Genomic DNA, 24,785 nt, shown 5'->3' with positions numbered 1-24,785 from the left:
GCAACCCAAATTCTCGTCCCAACTGTGCTTGTTAAATCAAGATGTACCTGTATGTGATCTATCTATAGTCCATATTGATAAAGAGTACCAGGATTTTATTTATCAGAATTGACCTCAGCCAAACCTCCTATATTATATCCCAATTTCCCAATCCTTTTCTAAGCCCCACAAGCATTTCTTCCCCAGCTATATGCTTGCAATCAGCTCAAAGATGTATGATCCCAGAACCCGTTTTTCAACCTCACATACGTTCCAGCAAAAGCAAAGTGAAAGCTGATTAGAGCAACACTTTAAGCCATGGTTTAAGGTAAGCACAGCTAAGAGCCTAAAAGCATGAATTGTGCTCACAGACCATGACATATTTTAGAGGCATTTATCTGCTTTTATTTTCTTCCTACTTCTTGCCCCAGAAAGCCTGATCTAAATCCAGAAAAGCTCTTTTCATTTCATAAAATCCAGTGGGAGATGGCATAGATTCTACTGCTTTACTCTTGTTCAAGAAAAGGAAGGGGAAAAACTCCAGGGTTAAATGATATGTAGCTCCCTATTTGTAGCTCCAGCAGCAATGGGGTGAAATAAAAAGTCTTGTCTTCATCCCCTTTTCATTGGGTTCAACCTGTAACATGCCAGCCTAATTATATTTCTTTAGAACTCAGGCGGGGCCATCATAATGAAAGCATATTATGTTGCAATGTTCACTTTAAGTTAAGAGTATCTATTCATTTACTACTATAACTCTATTTGTCTGTTTGTAACTTTCAATTAGCCAAAAAGTACATCATTGTACAAAAGGTACCTCAAATCGGAATGCATACAAAATTTAAGACTCAATACTCCCGTCACTGAAATTTCAAAGATCTTCATACCAGTTGTATTCGCAAAGTTGTGGCCACTATACTATCATGATGTTCAGTTGATTTTAAGTTCCGATGCTTCCTGCCAGTTTCCCACAAGCAAAGTCAATGGGGAAGCCAGCAGGAAATTAGAAGTCACTCTCACTCCCACTGCTTTTTTTACCCACCTATGCTCATACTGGTTTTTTTGTTTAGGTAAGATGACTCAATCGGTCATAGGTTGTCTAGTAAAACTATATTCCTTTTGATTTCAACTGCACTGATGGTATTGTTGTGTTTTCTTTAGTGCTTATATAATCAATAAAAAGGGTATTAAGTAAAATCATAACTGTTACAACAGTAACAAGCTCACCAATTCGGAATGGGAAGTCCCCACGGTTCCATATGCTGAAGTCAAAAAGTAGGTGCTGATGCATTTGCTGCAAAAGGTGGACATTTTTCGCCACAGAGACCTGTTCTATCAATAACTGGACTGCCATTAGTACATTCACATCCATGAATCTGCTGGGCACCTAAAAAAAAGGAGGGACTATACTGTTTGTTAAGAAAAAAAAACCCAAACAGAGTGATTTCTATATTTCAAACAATAGGCTGTTGTCGAAGATTTTTTTTTTAGAGTCACTTTTTTTATTATTTGCTTGTTCATTTGTGAAAAACGTCTGCCAAGTTTTCAACAGAAATGTTTATAGTACTTGTCTCTCGAAGCAAAGGAAGAAATGGTCTTTCCGACAATCTCCCACCTTCCCATGCTGGCCTTCAAGCATCAGTCTAACAATGTTATGCACACTCGGAGTGGGAGTGGGAGTAAAGCAGGCAAGAAGAGATTATCATCCTGACTGAAGAACCAATAACTGTCTTATAAGCAGCCCAAGACTATATATGTACCATAGATACATTTGTAACACAATGAAGAATAGGCAAATTATCCAAATAAGATATTTGGAAGGTCCATCCAATATATATCCTGAAACAAAATATCTTCATTAGCTTTTTTTCTCTAAGCATTTTTGTTATTCATAAAACGAAAGGCTTGCATTTTAGGGAGATGAAGCTTAGGAAGATGAGCCTCTAAAGGTATTTCAAACTTCAGATCAAAATTTGCCAAAATATGGTAATTTAAAGCAATTATAACTTTCAAATCTCACAGATGCAAAATTGGATTTGATATGCAAACAAAAGCTCACAATATACAGTATTCAAATTATTTTGTAGTTTTGCATACCTTTTGCAAAAGGACTCCCAAGGTGGCAATTCCATGAGTGTGAATAAAATTATCCTGGTTGATTGGATGCCTTTGAATGAAATGCTTTATCATCAAGATGAAGGTCGCAATGATGTTCTTCTCCAAACGAGCCTCTGTAAAAATGGAATGTCGACGTTAGCTTAAGGAGGGGGGGAGTAGAACTATCACATAATGATAGAAGATATTAAAATCGGGGAATGCATCTCTGTTTGGTCCACTGCTCTCTTTAAAACGATGGAAAAGGCTAATCATGTCCTTACCTGAAGCTTTGGTGGAGGTTAATACAACCCAATCTCCTTCAACAGGTGTCAACAATTCATGGGACAGAGGGTCTATCTCTGGCCTCTCGGGCAATTGCCCATCAAGGTAACTGCTCTGCTCCAGCAATGGGAACAGAACATTTAATCCGCCTATGCAGTTGATCATATCCTTTAGAAATACAACAGAGTGAGGGAAACAAAGGGGAGAAGGAATAATCACCAATCTGAAACCAACAACAGGAAAAGCTTTTTAAAGACATGTTAGACCTGCATAAAAGTATTAGAACAGCACAGAGCAATTGACATGTCAGAAATAATCTGTAGTAGATCCAAGAAAAGTTTGAATTTTAGGGGGAAAAAATGAGCCAATTTTTCAGAAATAAAATCAGTGCATGACATCAGCACAGGTAAACACATCTTTTGATGCATTTTCATAGGAGAAAATAAAGATCTACAAAAGACTACAAATGGTTCCACATTAACCAGTCAATAATGAGCTGCTGCGTTTAACTCAATTTCTCAGGGAAGCAGTTAGCTAATCCAGATTCTCAAGTTTCAGATAAAAAGATACAATTTTTTCCCCAAGATATACAACAAAAAGCCCAATTCTGTACAAATACTCTAAGAAAAGGGGGTTTGCACTCACTTTTCAGTGATTTAGCCAAAGATATCAGCCATGCTTAACATTCTATAGAACCACAGAGATGAATTCTAAAGTCCATTTGTCTGTAGAAGGAAGTTCCTTTATCATCTGGAATTATTACTATTAAGCAGAAATCTACCATAGCATTTTTGAATATAGCAGTTTTATATTTAGCTTTTGTCATGTTCAACTCTTTTTTATATACTGTCCATCTCACCCCCAAATAAAAATGGAATGGGAAATCAGTTCCTGATGCTAGGCATTGTTACTATATGATGTGGAAGTTTCTCATGACATTTCTATCATCCAGGTCTTATAAAACAACACAGCATTAACATTAAGCCACTGGAAATGCTCACCTTAATGTCCCAGTTCACTATTTTGTTCCCTGTTAACCTCCCATGTAAAAGATTTGCAGAAAGATCAAGACAGATAGGGCTTCTGCAGGCCTATCCAAAAGAAAAAGAAAAAAAGTGGGCTACAGTACGTTCATAAAGCAGATAATGGGTTATATTTTACACTCTTCTTTTATATGAAACCCAATAACAAAACAACTGTCCCCCCAAAAAAACTCATGAATCAGCAATACTTTCTAAGTGCTATCATAACCATAGGTGATTCTTTCTGATTATACCTGCCTGTCCCATCAGGTCTGACAGAAAAGGTATGTTGCTGTTCCCATCTATTAAGAAGTTCCATCTGGTGAGAGCCAGGAGATGGGCCTTTTCTGCCATGGTGCCTGCCCTGTGGAGCATCCTTCCTCCTGGAGTGAGACTGATCCCATCTTGGTAGCCTTCCCTCAAAATGTGGTTGTGTCAACAGAGTTGGGGATCTCAAGGAACAGTGAACTAGTGAGGTAGCTACTCTGTCTGCAACACTGAATGTGCTCTCTTATAGTCTTTTAATAATATTGTTTTTTAATTGTGGATGTTTTTAAGATTGTTCACATTAGGTTTATTTTTAATTGTACGCTACCCAGAGTCACATTTTGTGCGATAAGCGGCTGAGAAGAGAGGAGAGGAGAGGAGAAAAAAGGAAGGAAGGAAGGAAGGAAGGAAAGAAGGAAAGAAAGAAAGAAAGAAAGAAAGAAAGAAAGAAAGAAAGAAAAGCGAAGGGAGGGAGGGAGGGAAGGAAGGAAGGAAAGAAGGAAGGGAGTTTTCCTCCTAATTCAGCAACTATATACAGTTACACACCTGTGGCTGCTAAGCAGATACTTATCCCAGTAAAATGGGAGTACAGATTCATACACGGGTGTTACATTTGCTATGTCACGTGACGAGTCGCAACGTATCGTGACTTTTTTTGCATTGCCAGAGCTGGGGTGTGCGTGGCCTCCATATGATGCAACCGGCCTGTGGGCTGGCAGTTTGACACCCCTGCCCTAGTCTATTTAATCCAACTGACTGACTGGCTTCGAATCTTCTAGAAGACATTGTTAAACAAACTCCACCCCATGTCTACTCCCTATTATTCCTTTTGAAGAATGCCTTTGTTTTTTATGCTTAAAAGGGAGTCTTCATTGTACATATTCTGTTTAAAAGCAACACGTTCCTTAACTAAATCTGAAAAATATACTGCAGTGGATGATCTGTATAAGCTTTTCACAATATTTGTATAGCACCGTGGTGGCAAACCTATGGCACGCGTGCCACAGGCGGCACGCAAGCCCTCTCTGTGGGTACAGGCACCGTCGCCCCAGTCCTAGGCCTTCAGCTGGGTTTTATAAAATCTTTTCGCTTTAGGCCTCCGCCGCCGTGTGCAAACAAAAAAAAGGTTCAATCAATCAATCAATTTCAATTTTTCGCGGGGAAAAAAAAGATCTCGCAAAGTTGGAATTGATTGAACTTTTTAGTCCTACCCAGTCTGCCGTTACCACCGCAGCCACGCCCACCCAATGGGCCATGCCCACCCAATGGGCCACACCCACCCAATGGGCCACACCCACCCAGCACCCAACGACACATAAGTGGGTTTTGGGTTGCAGTTTGGGCACTCGGTCTTTAAAAGGTTCACCGTCACTGGTATAGCAGATGAATCGGCTTAAAATATGGGCAGTATTTGAAATGCCACAAAGCAGGAAAGAGCTGCTTTAGACCTTCATTCATTCTTAGCAATTGATATTCAGTGGTATTCTACTTCAGAAGAGAGAACTTTTTGCTTAGTTAGCATGGCAAACAGCTGGAGGTTAAATGACCTTCCCCCAATTTCTCTCTACTTCTAATGCTAAATCACATCTACAAGGTAGTTGAAAAATGTGTAGAATACTACCTTGGGAGCATAGTGAAGAAGTATTTTGCTCGGCAAATCTGCCAGTTCAGATTCTTGGGACTTCCAAGGAGTTAGACAATTTGGACCTTCAACATACAAAAAAACAGACTTTGAACTTTACGTCTGTGGTCACATTTTTAATTGCATTCTCTCTTGTTTCAAATAAATTAAGTTTGAAAACTCTCTCTCCACCCTAAAAGCTGCAGACCAATTCACAGAGGTAACAGAAAGATGAGTGAAAGCCTCTATTTGCAGCTAACACTTCAAACTTGTTTTCTGACCCAAATGGGGAATTTCATCTCTTTCTAAGGTCACATTTATCTTAAAAGACAAGTTACATGTTGTTTAGATTAGCATTTCATAACCTGGAATTTTGCAGCTGTACCGAACTCCCATAATTCTCAGCCAAAGAGAGAAAAGCAGAGGTAGATTAGATCAACATGTATTACGTTTAGCAATTACTCATTTTAATCTAATAAATAAATAAACAAACAAATAAAACATCTCCCAAGAGGAAGAAAAAAACTCCATCACTACTTTGCACTTATTTACCCAAACAGAATTATTCCAATCATGATACTCAGCAGTCCAACATACACTTAATACTTCTACAATTCGGCCTGAGAGACATGAATATTCTCTGCAAGCCTTACTGTGTTTAAACCTGATATTGTCTCAGATGTGAGTCAGACATGGGTCGGATTATCCAGGGATTCCTTTTTAATAAGAAATTGAAGGAGGATCTGAAAAATGAACACTAGAATATAAACATTGCATTATGTGGGTAGTCAAGTCCGTAAAGTAGTGAGAAAGCAAAACACAGCATAGGAGTAAAAATCAGGGTGAGTTGTTTTTCATAAAAGACAAAAAAAAACCCACCTCTGTATGTGAAATAGTTACGAAAAGCAATGGTCAGATCAGAGAAACAAAGAGATAGACAAATTTTTGAGTCAGAATAGCAGAGAAAAAGTAATCTGCTACTGAAAACGCTCACCTGCCAAATACAAGGCTTTGACATGAGATGGCTGTAAGGCTTCATGGAATATAATAACAGAGCCAAGCTGGCCTTCCAGAGAAGTGGGGCAGCCCCACTCACTGTCTTGAGTTCCTGCTGAGATCAACTTGGTGCTAAGTTCTGGTTTCCCCAGCAGGCCACTCCAGCTGCCTGGACCAAGAATCCCCCCAAATGAGGTCCGAGGGGATATAACTGGGGGTGAAAAAGGTGGGTCCGGGATTTGCGATGGTGGAGGAAGAGTTGTTCTCTGACCAGCTGAACCAATGCAGCAAGAAGTAAACGGCTAGAGAATTTTTTCCCGGTGGAAAAAAAGAGATAAACAATTAAAATTAGATTGGACGCATTCAAATTTAAAATATCCAATCTAGAGAATAATCTAGAGAATAAGTTTAAAAGAAGACAAGATATATATGCACCCAGAGCCTTTTTCTGTCACTGGCAGAGGGTTGTCTGTACAGTATAAGCACACATACTGTATATAGGGGCAACAGGGTTTCAAGGTACCTAAAAAAGGACTTTAGGAGCCACAATATGCCAGTCCCTGATTGGGAGTTAACTGTAATTTTACGGGGCTTCTTTAAACTATCTTTGACATTTTAATTCCTGTTTGTTAAGGAGTTCCATTGGGCAGGTCCCAGGACACCAACCTTTGAGGCCATGGCACCCACTCTGTGGAACATCATTCCCCCTGAGGTGAGACTTGCCCCGTCCTGATGTTCCTCAAAACATGGTTGTGTCAACAGGTTTAGTAATCTTAAGGAATGGTGAACTAGTGAGGCGAATATGCTCTCTTCTAGTCTTTTAATAATAATAGCGATGTCTTTAAATTGTGGAATGTTTTTAATTTGTTCATTTTATGATTTGGTTTTAATTGTATGCTACCCAGAGTCGCATTTTGTGAGAGCTATTCAAATATGATGGATGGATGGATATTTTCACTGTTTTGGAAATTAATTTTCCTCTAACTTTATGCTACATATGATCTTTCTGATAAATATGCTCATTTACTGTAAAGTCTCATCACCTTTTATCCTTTATCCTTTCATCCTGTATTAGGAGCTAACTGAAGTAAACACTGTACATGAAGTGGATGGGGAAGCAGAAAAGAATTCATTATACTTATAGACACACTGTCTCAGTTATTTCTACAAAACATTAGTGTAATATATTTCATTTCAGTCCAGAACATCTGTTTGATCACATGTGTTTTCTTCTGGCAGTGTTTGAAAACAGCTGTTTTGGTTGCAAGTTTCATTTCTGCCCTATTACATTATAGACGTATGCTGCTAAATTTAAAATTTGGGTCATTTTATTTGGAAAGTGAGAATATTCTTGTTTGTTTCTCATTAATACGGAAATACCGGTAAGTCACACAAGAAGGGAAGAACTCATCATGGAGATAAATATTACCCAACATAAACATGAGCTGTGTATCCCCAAATAAATGTCTATCAAGAATTCTAGAGAAAACATTAAGAAATTTGTTTCAGTGTCTAAAAGATATGTTTGGTTAGGTTACTGTTAATTTGAGGGTATAAATTGATCAATAATTTTAAAAAAGAAGAAAAGCTTAGTCTATATATCCAGGGGTATTAAGGGGATTTCAGTAAAGCCATCTTAGCCAACATGCTTTAACCAACAGGTTCCTGGGTTTTGTTGTCATGTGTCACTTCTCAGATGAAAGTAGGAGTTTCTACCAAGGATATGCACATACACAGAGAACTCAACCAGAAAAAGATAAAAAGATAAAATGTACCTTTGAGATCTTACTCAATTTTGGAGTTTTGAACAATACAAGAACTAAAATGTATCAATTGACACTTTTCCAAATTTTGCAATATATTATTATTATAATATATTATATATATATAATATATATAATATATTATATATTATATATTAGTATATTATTAATAAACCTATACAAAAACCCCATGTTCATGAAATATTTCATGAAACATATATTTCAAAAAAAATATAAAATATATTTCTCTGGTAAACAAAACTGAAAAGAGAAATATAAACATTTGGAGAATCATGCATATATATTTCAATGAAAACTTAAAACATGGGGAAACAATTAACTTTGGCAAACCAAACCTGGTAAACGCATAAGCTTAAGAAACTTAAAATTAGCAGATACAATGCAGGGTCTCAAAGATTAAGATTCTACCTTCACTGAGGCTAGAAATACTGAAGGGCTAATACTGTTGCACACAGAGCTTGTCCCTGTTCAGTTCACACAGAAACTGGTGATCATTCTGGAATCTCTGTAGGAGATCATCCTACTTTGAAGTGACTATGGCACATGTTAAATTAGCTCATTTCTGTTAGCTGGATAAAGCCCATGTGGCAAGTTCAGTATATTTGTTGGTGATACTTCAGCAAAAGTCTCTAAGGGAAAGGCGGAATAATAACAAAGAAGAGACTTACTTCGTTCAGGGCAGGAAACCTAAGTGGTGCTGAGACTTTCTGTTGTCCATTTACATAAATATAGACAAGGCTTTGACCAAAGGGCCTTTTCCCAGGCATGTGAACAATGCTTATATTGTGCTGTTGAAAAATTATTTAAGCAAGGAATCATCATCATTTCTATTGAACAGTTACAAGTGGCTTATTGATGTTATTGTTTTACACCAAGGAACATTTACTCAACCACTGCCAAACCTCACAAAGGAAATTCAGTAATTGTGCTAGTACTCTGATTTTCAAACACCCAGCATGTTGGGGAACGCCCCAGTCACAGGGCTGACAATGGAGATGGCATCTGAGGAAAAGAAGGAAGGCAAAAATGTTGGCAATGGGAACGTTGTTGTTTTAGATTGGTAAAAATGGCTAAAGTGGAAACTGGCAAGAGAGAAAATTTAGAGGGTACACAGAGCATTCTGCGAAGCTGCAGAACAAATCCTCAAGGGCAAAAAACAGACTGCCCAGATAGTCCCTGATTTTATTCAGAGCTCTCGTACAGATGCATCATTTCCCAGCCTAAGCTGACTGGGTAGGAATTCTGTAATTATACCCTCACTGCATTTATCTTCCATCCTTGCCCTGTACAAAATCCATTTAGCATCTCTTTCTCCAGGCTGTTTACATTGATAATCTTAGGTTAAATGAATGTGGAGTTACTACAAAGAACCCCTGTACATTTTAGATCAAAGCTATGTTCTGCAAAAAATGTTTCCCAGGCTCATTTAAATCAAGATTAATGCCAGTCAGAATACTGATTTATGAATCATGTATTATGATTATTTAGGTTAGACTTGTGATAGGCAGAGAAAACAATGAAAAGGTTGTACAGAACAGTTGCATGTAGATCATCATATTTTGCTTTAATAAGCAAAAACAGTCAGGAGCATTGTGCCTGTGCATGCAACCCTTCTCTTCCTTGACAGATGCCCATTAATTAAGTAATTAACCAATCAATCAGTCAATCCTAGTCCCATTCAATTATATTTCAGATAGTCCATTTTTATAGTACCCAAATTAGGAGGTATGACAGTCTGGATGTAAGGGAAGTTATTCTTAAATGAAGACTTCTAAGTTTAGTACAATGATCCAAGAAGAGAGGAAAAAGGCAAAACAGGAATTAAGAGGGGAAGAAAAATGACTCTCTGCGTTTCATTTTAGAGAAATAATCTAAACAGAGCTAATAGCACCTAATCCATCATTGGGTCCCTTTTATGTATGAAGAAAATTCAAAACATCTGCTCTTACCCAAAGAGAATCACAGAAGCAATGGTCGGATAGCATCACAGTAGCATACTCCTTCTTTGTACATACAGCAACTACTAGCATTCCAGAACAGGTAATGAAGGCTTCAAATCCCATCCCACTAGCTGTAAAAAAGCTACAGAGAAAAAACAGGATTTAAGACATGGAATGTTGTGAACTATACACAAGCTATAAATGTATGCATACAGACATACTTTCCAGTCCCATCCTGGATCTTTGTACAGTAGAAAGACTTATTAATTCATACCAGGAGTGTAACCTTTTTTGAACCCGATAATTAAATTTTTGAGCAGGCAAGTTCTCAGGAACCAGATTCCTCTGGAGCTGAAGTCAGAACACCAGCAGCACCAGAGGCAAAATGTGGAAAGGCATTCACTCACGGACTCAGAAACAAATATATAGATTTATAAATCACTTAGCAAAGCAATAATGGAGTTGGCAAGGAAGGAGACCTCTGAACATCCCTCTCACAGTCCTCTGCAGTTCTGCTAGACATTAACTGGCTGCTCACCTTTTAGGGATCCTTTGAGCAGGGAGATTACAGAATTAGTGAGGACCAGCAAAAAGTCTGGTGGGATGCAGATACCCTACAAGCCAAATCCAAGCCCAATGATCAACAAGTTCTTAAAGACTGGTTTAGAGGACATCTTTATTATCAGATAGTCACACTTAACATTTGGGAGGGGGGAGTTGTCACAATTATTCACATCACTGATACTATGCTATGGAATGGTTTGTCAGAGATCCTACCCCATTGCATCCCCAGCTTCTTCTGTAGGTGACCCCACTGTCTGCTTACTATAAATTGGTTGCAGGCAACATTTTTATAATTCCATTCTTAGGTACCACTATAATTCCTCTTTATAAAATATTTTATTTTAAGGCACAGAGACTGTGCCTTAAAGCAGCTTTAAAATACATAAATATATAGTAAATTATGATCCCACTTCAGTAGGTGGCATTCAGCTCCAACAATGTTGTATTAAATTCCAAATGTTCTATTATAAACAATATGCTATTGAACATAAATATGTCTTCTGGCAATTTAATCAAAACTGGACAATTTGTAGAAGTACATATATATCCGTATATATCCTAATATAATAATATATTTGTACATACTGTAGATTTAAATAACTCAGAAATATATCCTAAATAATGTCATCCTCCAATTGTTTATTGATACAACTGTTAAAAGATTCAAGTTAAAACACAATTTCTTCTCCTAGCCAATGTTCCTGTATTATTTTTTAATTAGCCAGGCCAATTTTTGATTCCACTTGAATGGTTTTTGGGATAGTGTTTTTCTGTGTATTTTCCCAATGCACTGTTATTCCCACATTTAGAGTTGTTTAGTTTTTTTTACTGTTTTTAATTCACTGTATGGACAAGTCATTTTTATTAGGCGGCCTTACACATTGAAGTTACCATTATCTTTACTTTTATTATTATTACCTACTGCAATTACCATTATACAAGAGCAATTCAGAAATAAACCTCCATTTGGTTATTAATGACAGACACTCGCAGATCCAGAACTTTTATTATGCACATTAGAAAACTACAGCATTACATTACATTACTTTTCAACATAATCGTCATTCAAATTGAGGCACTTGTCATTATGTCTTACAAGGTTTGAGATTCCTTAGTAGTAGTCGCTCAGCACCAAATCTGGGCTATGGGGAGGGGGGGTGATCAAAAGCATCCCAATGGAACTGCTTCAAAAGTTCTTTGGTGCGGTCTAGCAGTGTGCGGGCAAGCATTATCGTGAACTAACACCACACCGGAAGTCAACATGCCCTGATGCTTGTTATGGATGGCTCGTCTGAGTTTTTGTAATGTTTCACAATAGACTTCTGAATTGATGATCAAACCATGCTCCATGAACTCCACTAGCAGTACTCCTTTGGCATCTTCATATTTGGCGGGATTTTCTATGGTGCCACTTCTGGTGTTAGTTCACAATAATGCTCGCCTGCACACCGTTAGATGCACCCAAGAACTTTTGAAGCAGTTAAGTTGGGATGTTTTTGATCACACACCCCCACCCGAGATTTGGTGCCGAACAACTACTACTAAGGAGTTTCAAACACTGTAGGATGTTATGACAAGTGCCTCAATTTTTTGTTGTTGTTAGTTGCGAAGTCGTGGAAGGACTCACTGGAGAAGGGCCTAATGCTGGGAAAGATTGAGGGCAATAGAAGAAGGGGACGACAGAGAATGAGGTGGCTGGATGGAGTCACTGAAGCAGTAGGTGTGAGCTTAAATGGACTCCAGAAGATGGTAGAGGACAGGAAGTGCCTCAATTAGAATGGTGATTATATCAAAAAGTAATGTAGTGTTGTAGTTTTCTAATGTGTATAATAAAAGTTCTGTATCTGCAAGTGTCTGTCATTGATAACCAAATGGAGGTTTATTTCTGAATTGCCCTTGTACTTCTGGGGTCTTAGAAAACTAATTAAGAATTCATTAGAAACTCCTGACTTTGGTAACCACAGAGTATGCTATTTTGGATATCCTTTGAAGCATGCTAGCTTTCTTTGTTTCAAACAACAATAATATTTGATTAGAACAATGCAGTATAGGATACACATAGAAAATTAGTAAGACCAAAAAATGTACTCATCATTCAGGCCACCTAGGAAATGTCACTGCACTTAGGCTGGTTTTTCACCTTTCCATCCTGGAAGCCATACCTGTAAAGTTGCTTCCTCTTGCCACCCTTGCTGCTAGCATCTGGAATCATTTGAGGTTGATCCAGGCAAAGCCATGCATTGAAAGCAAATGCAGAACCCGGCCACTTGTGAATAGCTGGCACTGCTATGCCTGCCATGCTATGGGACAAGTCAAAATACTGCAAGGCGCTGTCCAAGTCTTGCTTTCGAGCCATTGTAAGAATTGCACGCATCACAGGAATGACGTAAGGATGAGCCAGCTTTGAGTCTTTAGTCCTTAGCAGCTGAATCAGCTTATGCAGTTCTTCAGAGCTCATTGACAGGCTCCCCAAAGAACCCAAGAGGGCAATCAGGTTCTCAGCACAAGCTCCATGGAGTTGAGGGTGCTTGTTGAGTGTTTCAACGATACGGATGACTATGTTTGTGTTGACGCAAATTGCACGACTCTGTCTGTTAATGCAGCAAATCCGCTTCAACAAATTTGAAATGAAGATTTGGAGATCATGCGACTCCAGCTCTGGAAGCCATTGGATTAACAGCAACAAAGGCTGAACATTGCTTATGCCCAGCATCCCAACTGATGCATGGTCACCTTCAACCGCCTTGGTGAAAAGCAAATTAAAGATTACTGCAAGCAATTGACATGTGTAGAAACTCTGCTTAAGAACAAGATTTTTTTAAAATAGAATACAATAAGGAATCTTGTGGCCCCTGAAAGATATACTGATTTTTCTCTGGCAATAATTTTTGCTGAGCTTTGACAGATCTCTGTTGGCTTGTCTAGCTCTTTGGAATTAGTCTGCTGAAACTTACATATTGGTTAGCCTTTAAAGTGATACCTTTTAATTTTTATCTGCTTCAATAAAGTAAGAGGTTTAGATAATGCAGAATATTAAACTGTTAACAAGAGTCTTGAATGAGCAGAACATTTACACATGCCTATGCACATAAAGTACATAGGTTTACACATAAGTACATACTTTTAAAAATTCATAAAAGCCATCAAACAGAAAAAAAAAGAACTGGAATTAAATAGCAATTAGGGACATTCTTATGCAAATCCAAACTGTAACTAAGATAAGAGACACAACCAAGTCCTGTTTCTATCTTGTGTGCATTATGAGTTAGCAAAACAAACTAACCTTGTCATTTTAATTTATTCCTCTGTGTGTATGCAAGCTGTAGGTTATATTTCAAGCATCTTGTCAACATGATTTGGAGGTATAAAAACTAAATCTTGCTAACCTTTAAAGAGGCAGAAGATTCTCTGTTGTTTTGACTGCAATAATTTAACCTAGGTATTCTATTTAAAATTATATTCAAAACAAGAAAAATATCACACCATATTCAGAAGTTCTTCAAGTAGTTCTTGTGAAGGTTGACCCATTGATTTTAGTACTTCAAATATATGGGCATAACCAATTCGTTCCTTGAACACTTCCTGAAGAGTAAAATTATCAGTATATGTTAGCAGCATATATCTAAGAAAGTCAATGTTTATCATAACAAACAATAAAGAATTATAAGGATCAATTCGAATTCCACTAGTATAAACAGTCATACTTTATATATGTGCTCCAATATATGCATTTTCAGAACTTTGTCAGCCTGTCATAATTTTAAGGGAATTCTAATATATATTGAATCAAAATTCAATTGACTTGCTTTTTCTTAATAATCATTATAAAACCAAATTTCCCCCCAGTAGTTAATATAATAGTAATAGCAACAACTTTTAGTATGGTCAATAGCCAAAGTGGAGTGTATTTTCTTGACAAATGAAATGAAAAGAGATGAAAAAAACAAATAGGATAAAAAATGACTAAGCAAGTTGCATGGAACAAAGGAAAAAGTTTAAAAACCAGATTACAGGAGTAGGGGTTCAACAGAATTCAAATGGCAAAAATATTTACTCATTAAATGAATGTGATTGTGCTTTGCTATATAAACAGCTACTGAGATATTCAAACACTCATTATAATAACTAAAGGGTTGACATGGTCAAGAATTACCCCCAGATAAATACAATAAAATAATCAGATTCTATATAAGATGCCTCTGGGTTGGAAAGCTAAGCTGCAATACAATTGGAGTTAGGAACATTTTTACTAGGTGCCTGAAAATCATTGCTGAATTATCTACTAAGTGATGGTGGGCAAGGATGTTATGTTCCAAATTTCCACCACATATTGCCAAGAAAGGAGAAATCGGGTCTTTGTTCTCAAGAGAGTAAAAAGGACAGTATCAGAAGATATGGGCAATTGATTCAACTTCCTTCAGTGGCCAAGAACAGAGATATTCTGCAGAAGAATGCCATTGAATTGACTTTTTAGGAGCGTTAAGAACACATTCTATCTAGCCCAGGTGAAGGCTGTGACAGGCAAAAGCTATCTGAGAGATGGGAGATTGCTAGAAAAGATCTAGTGACATTCAGCTGAACTGTAAATATCCTGTGGCAGAATTAAGACAGTGAAGCAAAACATTGTCATACAGTGACACCACAGGTGAAGAATGTGAAGAACATTCTGACATTTGTATTCTATCCTATTAACATGAAAGGTTATAACCTAGATCTTTTCTTGAGGGGCTGGATTTCTTTACAATACTTTTGTACTGGGTACCATACCAGCCATCCAGTCTAGTGGCCTTCATTTTGCTAAATGGTGAGATCTGCCTTAGTAGCATTGCCTCACTGTACTGGCATTTGCACTTTCTGTAATTTGTTTCAAACTTTAATATGCACTATTGTTAGTCCTCATCATTTCAGCAAGTACAACAAAAGAGATATGCAAAGACAAGAATTCCAACTGCTCTGAGGAAGCCATGCTGACCTTGGCAGCTGGAGATCTGTGCATCACTGCTGTGAGAGCCTGAATAGCTGATACTGCCAGATGGTCCAGCTGCCCCTGGAATACCTAAAAACCAAAAAAAGATACCACATATTAGGCATATAAGGACAAATTTGACCAATGGGCACACCCCATCCTTCTTGTGCCACGATGAAGAAAAATGTTCCTTGGCATGCTTCCCAATCATCAACCCAGGAAAAGAATTGGATTTTATGACACCACAGCCTATAAGCAAGAAGACACAAGAGAAGGGAAGCCATTTCAAGGAGAAGAGAATCCTTCACATGTACTCATTTAAGACAACCTGACTGACAGCTTTTCCTCATGCTTTAATGGACAATCTCATGTTTTAAATGGACAACCTCAAAAGGGTGGTATGAAAAAGGAAAACCTTTGCAGTTTCTTATCGAGCAACTTTTGTCACACATATTGGTGAGAAACAGTTTGGTCTTAGCGAATAGTTGGGGTAATACTAAAGTGTGAATAAATTAATTACTCACTTCAATTATATCTTCACCTCACAGCCCATGCCTCACAAGAGATATCCTAGTACTTTCCTTTCAAAAGAACCATAAGTCTTTTGATTTCTTTATCTTATTGGTAGACAGTTTTGCTGTTTAAAACATTATATTTGTATATTGCCATTCAAATCAGTTGGTTAATTTGTAAGCCTGAACAATAAATAAAAACTATTTCATTCGCAATGCAATACATCGGAACAAATTTATAAAATGTTAGAGGAATTAACTTTTATGCAATAATTTATTATGCTCGATTGCTATTACATTTAAAAAGAATTGGAGATTCACATGCATTGTTTACATTAACTTTTAATTATATGCCAACTTCTTATATTAAGGCCTCTATATCTTTTTTTAAAGAAGAAAAAAAATAGAACTGATATTGTTCATTTCTTCATAATGTCAAAGGAAACATTACAAAATAAATCCACCAATTACGTCTCCCCTCTCAGATTCAGATTGTCCATTGAAATATGAACTCTGATCTTTTGGCAACAGAATCAAGATTTCAAATCAAATTCCAGAGATACCAGAAAGCCCCACAGCTTGTTACACCAGAATGCACCAACAAACAGATGAAAGAGTAGGGGAAGAGAAACAAGAAAGGAGGGGCAAGTAAAAAAAAAAATTAAAACAAGAATCACCAAGTTGATTGTTTTCAAATTTGAATCCCATTCTTGGACTTCACTTTTCTCAGTTTTAAAAAAGAGACATAGAATATTATACGAATTAGATACCTCATATCTCGAAGCACAGTGAAATTTAGATTTAAAACATGCGTCAAAACTCATCTAGTTCATTCGGGAAGCATATTCAAAGTGAAGTCCAGGAAATAGTTCATAACCACCTGCCATGGGGGGCTTGACTTCAGCTAAGAACAAAATGGAAGTCGCAGGAGATACCTGTTCCTGATTCATTTCTGCCAGTAATTTGTTGGCATGGTCTTTCTCATTCTTGTCTGCCACCTTATTGTTAACATTTAAAAATAGCTGTTAAAACGGGAGATAAGAATAATGGTAACAGAAGTGTTAGTTAGCTCACCCACAGCCAGTGTAGTAAGTTCATAGCTCTCCTTAACCTCGAGATCTGTATATTCCAAACTTGGCAAGTTTAAGTTGTATGGACTTCAGTTCCCAGAATTCCCCAGGCAGTGTGGTGGCTGCGGAATTTTGAAAGTTAAAATCCATACATCTTAAAGTTGCCAAATCTGAAAAGCAATGGTCTAGACTCTAGATGCATTGGGTAATAAACTTCATCATCCCCAAAGCATATAATGAGAAAGAGGAGATGTAGTCTTATACTACATCTAGACAATCCCAAGCCGGGGAAGGCCAATAAATGCCAGGGACATCTCTCCACATCAAATTAATGGGAAATGGAAAACACAGTTGCCAGGGGAGAGTGGATTGCTGACTTAATGGCACTGTGCCTGAGAGGTAGGCTATGAACTAAAGGCACAGCAAATCTGTTAATTGATTTTGCCTGGCTGGCTGACTTTTTTTTACCTTAAGGAGAGATTAGTTGCTACCTGAAATAATGTTAGTGAGAGATTAGCTCAGCCTTTTTTAAAATAAGTAAAAGAAATCTTCATTGTAATGGAACCCTAGATTGGTCCAGTACTTTTATGGCTCCAGGATGAAAAACAATGGAGGAGAAAGTTTGTTTCAAATTCCTACTGTCCCCGTGGTCGGAATATTTAAATCCCTTCCAGTTTTCTTCTGTCAGAATCCAGCCAACTTGAAATATATTTCAAAATGCATGTTTTACTATAAGTTTAAAACAAAACATAACTTACATGTTATGTGCACCTCTACAAATTACCAGAATACTTACAGCAAGTACTGTAAGGGTTCTCTTTTCACAAAGAAAATAATTCTAGGATTGTTGCTCTTTTCTAAATGAGCTCACAGCAAAAGCAAATGTAAGATGGGAGTCCTAAAGGGTCCAGTGAGATAGAAAAGTGCCAAAATCTGGCATTTCTGCTCTTCCCTGTCCCTCCAAACAACATATTAATAATGAACTTGCAAGTAAGTCCTGTGTCTAAATTCAGTGGAAAATACTGTCAGTTTTCAACAAAGATGGTCCATAGAATGGCTTTCTCCAACAGCTTCCCTTTCTGACAGATTACTTTTACACCTCTAGTTATCTCAACCATAATTAAGGGTTAATATATATTTAAATTTTCCTCCTACTGAGAATTTGCAATTCCATGTTATTTTCAATTTCATAACCTAGTTAAGGAAGATATTAGGTAAGTACTAACCATAGCTGAGGCTGGGAAGGGAAGGGATGTTAGGCTATTTTGCCTCAAAGCTTTGGTAAGATGACCTGCGTGATTTTTATGGCATATTTAGATTCTCTGGAACGATTGATAAATTAGGAGCACTGGTATGAGTCAGATTTGCACAGACGTAATCAATAGGCACCATACACAAAAACCCAGTACCATGGTGCCTTTTTTCGAGGAATCGTCTCCCAAGAAGAGATAAACATGGCTTCTCAATGATCTCCCAACTGAGACTAGCCAACCTTGATCTATTTGGAATTAAAAGAATCCCATGCAACATGGGTGACGAAGATTAACTAATCAAAAGATAGCCACCCATTCCACTACATATATGCAGAATGCAACATGGATACGAAGCATGACTAACCTATAGATGTTCACTCCATTCCTCTATAGATGTGCAGCAAAACATATATCTAACAAAGACTTTTGAAATAAAACCCTAAACCACAAGGTAGCTACACATAGGGTTTCATTATCTGATTCAATTCAATTCAATTCTAATGTTAAATTTGGTTAGCTGCATTAGATTGAACAAGTTCATAAACACTGCAAAAAGAATGACATTGTTAATAAAATGCTGAAATAAATTATGGGATTTCATTTCATGATGGATAATAAAAAATTTTTCACACAAAATAAAACTAAGTCCAATGTTATTCATGTCTGCCCAGAAGTAACTCCTACTGGGTGAGAACAACATTAAGATGACAAAGAGCTGAAGTTCCTAATTTATCAGAAAGCCCAAATTGCAACTTCAACTCTCCACTTAAGAAGATCCTTTGGAATTTATGTTTAGCAAACATAATGCTCCCTTGACCATGATGGGGTGAAAATCTGGTCCTAACTTCTCTAAAAGGACCATGGAGGGCCACAAAAATGATGCCATTTGCCTATACATTCAGACTCAGGTATGGTACTTGATCAGTGGTGGGATTCAAATATGTCAACAACCGGTTCTCTGTGTGGATGCCACTTCCGGAAGTCCATTCTGGGCCTGGGCAACAAAAAATTAGTTACCGGTTCTGCCGAAGTGGTGGGAACCAACTGAATCCCACCATTGTACTTGATCATCAATCTTTCCACATAGTGTGGGGAACAAATTAACAGTCTCTTGATACAAGTCACTTCTCCCTCCCTGTGTCAGCCATTAGCATGTATTTGTATGTGCTTCTGCAGCATTTGTTCATAATTCCACAAAGCAGCTGATCTTTTCCTGGAATTGCGTAGCTGTCTTCCAGGGTATAGTATGATTCCAGGAAAAGATGCACTTCATTTAAGGAACTGCCTATAGAGCAATGTGGGTGCCAGCGCACTTAGGACTTTTTCCTCTTCAAATCTGAAATACTGCACATCCCTAGTCCACTAGTTCTAAGACCTTTGCATGGTCTTCATTGTCTGCCAGTGCCTCTCCAAATTTTCAGACAGGAAATCCTACTACTCTTCTCCTTTTTTATTTTTTCCAATATTAATACCCATGTCACCACTGTCCATGTTTTGTCCAACTGGATGACTTCTAGATGAACCAGGCTTCAACCTATATCATTCCCATAACTGAAGTCCCATTACAAGAGGGAAATATTTGGTGAATTTTGAATTAAATTATATATTTATGAGCACTAACATTTATTATTAAAAATCAGGCTTGTTTTAATAAGGGACTGGAAATCCTGGAAACCAGGTTTGCAAATTCCAACTTACAAAGGAACCCTACTTTAACTAACTTACGAAACACTGAAAAACGCCAGTCTGCTTTTGCAGGCTTAGGCATTTCTCTTATTTCTAAAGTCCCACCAAGTTAAATAAGATTTACTCCCAGGTAACTGATAATAATAATACAAGAAAAACAAAAGATATTATACTAACAAGAAAAGAGAAAGACAGTACTGTAGAGTATATACCATGAATGGCAATAAACCGCTTTCAGAAGACATTCGAAGTCTTCGGTTATAAAAAAAACCATTAACAACTATAGTACAATTCTAAGGCTGTCTCAATTCACACAGCACTGCAGATAAATAAAAAGGATATATATGGAAGGAATAATTATTATTATTCATACTCTTCCCTGCTATTGGTGTTATAAGGACAAGACACTACTCTTAAAACTTATTTAAAACTAGGTCAGCGTAAAAGTAAGCTGGATCCACTCTTTGAACTAAATTTATTAAAGAATCAGATTTTCTTCTAGAAATGGTTCTGTTAAACTTAAAACTATAATCAAATACATGTCCAAAAGATTATGGATATCTTTCTTACAATCTTTTGTTTACCTTGCAATTCTGCAGCAGTCGAATAAGATGCTCAAAGCAGTTACTATTAAGGAAAATGGCTTGCAGGACAGGCCGATCTGTGCAGTCCAACATAGCAGTGATTGCATCTTAAAAAGAGAAAAAACTAAAAATCAAAGAGGAAAGAATCATATCTTAAAATAATTACATTGCTTTAGTCTCCCTCCAAAGGAACAGAAGTACTTTGTTAGCAAAAAAAGAAGAAGCAAGAAATATTTTTTTACCATTAAAATTATGGTATGCCAAAGTTTAGAAAAATCTCTAATGGATCAGAAAGATATATCTTCATCTCTTACACTGGACAATCAGATGGCTCAAAGAAGCCAAATTGGGACATAAAGGCAATAGCTAATTATGTAGGAGTGATATTTTATATGTATGTGTACATATTTATATAAAGTAAGGAGTGAATATACAATTCTTCCTACCCCCAATATAGAATTGTACTTTTAAAACAGGTTTGTTTACTAACAATGCAATTAACAAAAAATATATAGTTGATTCACATCAGCACATAGCATCAAACCCACCTGCCTTTTTTAAAAACATTGATCTATTTTTTGATTACTTAGCAGAAGTAGTATAGTGTTAAACTGGTCACAGGGAAAACCAGCTTCAAACCCCCATCTGATTAGGGTTAATGAAACTGAGCTGCAAAGAATTTTTTTTCAGTTTTTATATCAATCTGCTGACATCTAGTAGTCCTACAGATTTTGTAGCTTAGAAATGACAGTCCTATGCTTGACCTTGGAGTTCATTGGACAATTCTGGATGTGTCATTTTATCTCATGTCAAATTACCACACACACACACAGTGACATCCCTATGTATGTTGTACATTTTTTTAGATTTCAAGGCCAGAAATCTAAATAACAATTTGAATGACAGAAGCTTGCATCTCTCCCCTTTGAGATCTCTAGAAAGTCAGACAGAATAAACAGCAGAACCAGATTAAAGCTTCTCAGGGACAGGTCCAGGAGAAGTAGAAGGAAACTGTTAAGTATTTGAGATTTCTCTTTAATGCTCTAACAACAACAGATGTAATGCAATTTCTGGCCAATACAAATAGAAGAGAAGCCAGAAAAGATGTAGCTGAAGGATACTCATTTTCCTGAACTTTCTTGTATTCTGCAAATCATGCCAAGGAAAAGAAAACAGCCATCAACTGAAGCTGCCTTCTTTAAAGAAGTACAAGAATACAATTCCTTGAAATCCTTAAGCCAACCTGTCAAATAATTGTTAAATGCCTGTGGGGAATCTTTCTGCCTAGAAAATAGATGTTCTACAGTATTTGCCTCTTCTGAGTGAACTGGACAAAGAATGTGGAATACTTAGCTGATTACAATTCTTGCAATTTGGTTCTAGTAAGCCACTCTAGGGATATTTAGTCAGCACTGAAATTATTTAAATAGATAGAAATTGCACTCACTCCTCAGTCAGGAGCATTAACTGAAGCTCATGAAAGAGACACTTGCTGCATTGGCATGGAATGTCAGTCAGCCCTGTAGAGTGCTAACATCCTTGCATACAACATACCACTTGGTTCTTCTTACAAGTGATGTTCTCTTAACAACCAATTTGGGGACCAATTTGTCTAGTGTGTCATTAAAAACCGGACCCCCGATTGATATCCCCTAATAAGCCAGAAATCATAAATCGAGGACAAACTCTATCTTCTAATTCCTGCCCAGGCAACACAATTTTAAAAAGTTTCTATTTTAATTATTTAGCTAGTAAAAAAGCAAACAAACTGTGTGTAGAGGTCTATATGCCCTTGCAGACGCCATGCCCCCTGAAAATCAGGGAAATAACTTACTGCACTGATTACTGAAGAACTGTCATTTTATTGTAACTATGGACATTTCAGCTACTTAATGTTGCTTGTGGCTTTATGTTTCAAACTGATTCTTATTTTGACAGCTTTATTTCAAAAGTGGTCTCATCGCAAAAGCCACAGAGAGAGAATGAAATGGTCAAGGCCCCATTTCCTACTGACATATGGTCCCAGCATCTCATCCTTCCTGCCTTTCTTCTCCCCAAATGATCCTGTTACTCACTCAGCATTTGAATCTGCAGCGAAATGAACCTGCTTTCCCACTGACGGGACCTCCTTGAGTTAGGCAAAGCCTCATGATCCGAGTTCAGCAGCTTGAAATAGTTCTCCAGTATGGTGCTGGTTTCCACTTGCCGCTGGTCCGAACTACTAGTGAGAAGAATGTGCACCACTTCCGTCAGGCACTTCAACGTCAGCTCAGCCTTCCTGCTCACTTCATCTGGGTCTCTGTTATCCCACATGTCACAATCCGCCAGGACACGCATCAAGACTTCCATAGTGGCAGGAGAGATGGCTTGAAGAGCATTTCTCTAAAGTTAATAATAAAACTTCTTCACTATCAAAATAATCAGGAACAATTCCTCCTTAAGAAGCATAAACAGGCACATGAAATAAGTTTGAAATCACGTGACTTGGACAAAATCAGCACGTTAATCCTGTGGCTGGATACCAAAGTACTTTTCCCCTTGATAGTGGAATCACATAAGAACTTAATGAAGATGTGTTCGTACTTCACCCTAGCTGTCAAACATGCTCAGATTCCCGAGAATTTCATGCCATCAAAATCAGGTGATAATTGTCAAACACAGGCAACATTTTGCTATTTATGGGGAGGAAATGAAGCAAAAATTGCACAGTATGCTAACTGTTAAGAAAACTTAATAACAAAAGAAAGAAAAATGTCGCAAAATATTCCCAAAATTCCATGTGCCTACTGAGTCATGTGGTACCATTGCTCACATGCTCACACACACACAAACACACACAAGCACTAAGGGTCAGAAGAAAACTCTTCTCATGAGAGATCTTGGAAATTCAGACAGTTAAAGGAAATAAAACACACGTAGATTGCCTAAGTAGTGTGGCCCAATATAAGTCAATTTTCTATGTTCCTGTAGCTCAGGGGTGTCAAACTCGCAACGTCATGTGACGTGTTGCAACGTATCGGGACTTTTTTTCCATTGCCGGAAATGGGGTGGCCATGACAGTTTGACAAACCTGCTGTAGCTGAAATGCTTTCCACTGTGATACCTATTGGCCAGAATTGTTACATTTTCAGTGTATTCTTGTAGAAAAATTCTTAACATAAAATTACACATATCTTTACACAACTTTACTTTCAGTACATTATGCTCACCAATCTCAGGAAAAAGAATATATTCTTTCTCTTTGAATCTAACGGCACTATTTTATTTACTTAAGATATTGTCTCAGCCTAAACATCTTTTAGGACAAGCTATTTATAACGATTTTCATTAATTATACATCCTTGCAACTGGATGAAATCAGATTGCATAAGAAAAATGGAAAAGAGTCAGTTTCACTACAATAACATCTTAAGTACCATTGTTTTAATGTTAAACTGAATCCTGATGAGAAAAACAAGATTAAAAATATGATTTTAAATGAAAACATTTTTGAATTCTAGCATACATACAATATATCTATGATTTTTCTTACTTTTCTTCAGAATAGTTTCAGCTGCCTTGTCATAAATTCAGGTAAGAGGGAACAAAAGTGTGGTGCTCGGGTATTGTGTGACAGACTGATATAGACTCTCTTTTATTATTTTAAGCAATTAGCACATGGGATTTCAATCACAGAGTTCAATCACAGCCTATTGGACCATTTTGTTCACCTTCATTGCTCAGTTCTGTCTCCCTTGGAAAGGATCTTTCTCAAGATATTAAAAGGCGCATGAGTGCATTTTACCTCTGAACTACAGTCTGTCCCATAAAACAGCAATTGCATTCCATCTTGTCATAACTAACCTATTTCTACTCCAAATTCTTCATACTTGGAAAGTATTCATAAAACACAAGCCGCAAAGTGATGATGCAATAAAGATGTAAGTCCTACATTCCAATGATTAAGAAAAGGATATTAATATATTCTCACCTGCCCACCAGCCACAATAGCTCCAAAGAGATGTAATAGACAACATTTGAGGCTCTCTTTGAGATGCTCACTTTCTTGAAAACACTCTGGAAGCAAAGAACAAAATCCTTGTATATGAACTTTCAGCACAAAAGAAATCACTACCATCCTACACTTACAGCCATAAATATAAGGGAATCCAATCCACCCTAA

General features: G+C 37.3%; 1 protein-coding gene across 1 annotated transcript in view; it reads right to left on the bottom strand.

The window, feature by feature from the left end:
* The window catches only part of NBEAL1 (neurobeachin like 1), a 96,895-nt gene that overhangs the window by 42,101 nt on the left and 30,009 nt on the right, over window positions 1–24,785 (bottom strand). Inside the window, exons 7-20 of the mRNA XM_015819606.1 lie at window positions 24,594–24,679; window positions 22,699–23,005; window positions 20,624–20,730; window positions 15,525–15,608; window positions 14,036–14,134; window positions 12,715–13,295; window positions 9,998–10,130; window positions 8,717–8,836; window positions 6,263–6,566; window positions 5,269–5,354; window positions 3,360–3,449; window positions 2,358–2,526; window positions 2,077–2,210; window positions 1,207–1,366 (exon numbers count right to left, since the gene is read on the bottom strand). Coding sequence (XP_015675092.1) covers window positions 1,207–1,366; window positions 2,077–2,210; window positions 2,358–2,526; window positions 3,360–3,449; window positions 5,269–5,354; window positions 6,263–6,566; window positions 8,717–8,836; window positions 9,998–10,130; window positions 12,715–13,295; window positions 14,036–14,134; window positions 15,525–15,608; window positions 20,624–20,730; window positions 22,699–23,005; window positions 24,594–24,679 — 2,460 coding nt within the window. The remainder of the gene's footprint in view (window positions 1–1,206; window positions 1,367–2,076; window positions 2,211–2,357; window positions 2,527–3,359; window positions 3,450–5,268; window positions 5,355–6,262; window positions 6,567–8,716; window positions 8,837–9,997; window positions 10,131–12,714; window positions 13,296–14,035; window positions 14,135–15,524; window positions 15,609–20,623; window positions 20,731–22,698; window positions 23,006–24,593; window positions 24,680–24,785) is intronic.

Source organism: Protobothrops mucrosquamatus, unplaced genomic scaffold (assembly GCF_001527695.2).
Source record: "Protobothrops mucrosquamatus isolate PMUCROS unplaced genomic scaffold, P.Mucros_1.0 scaffold958, whole genome shotgun sequence".
NCBI lineage: Eukaryota > Metazoa > Chordata > Lepidosauria > Squamata > Viperidae > Protobothrops > Protobothrops mucrosquamatus.
This window is presented reverse-complemented; position numbering and strand designations above follow the sequence as displayed.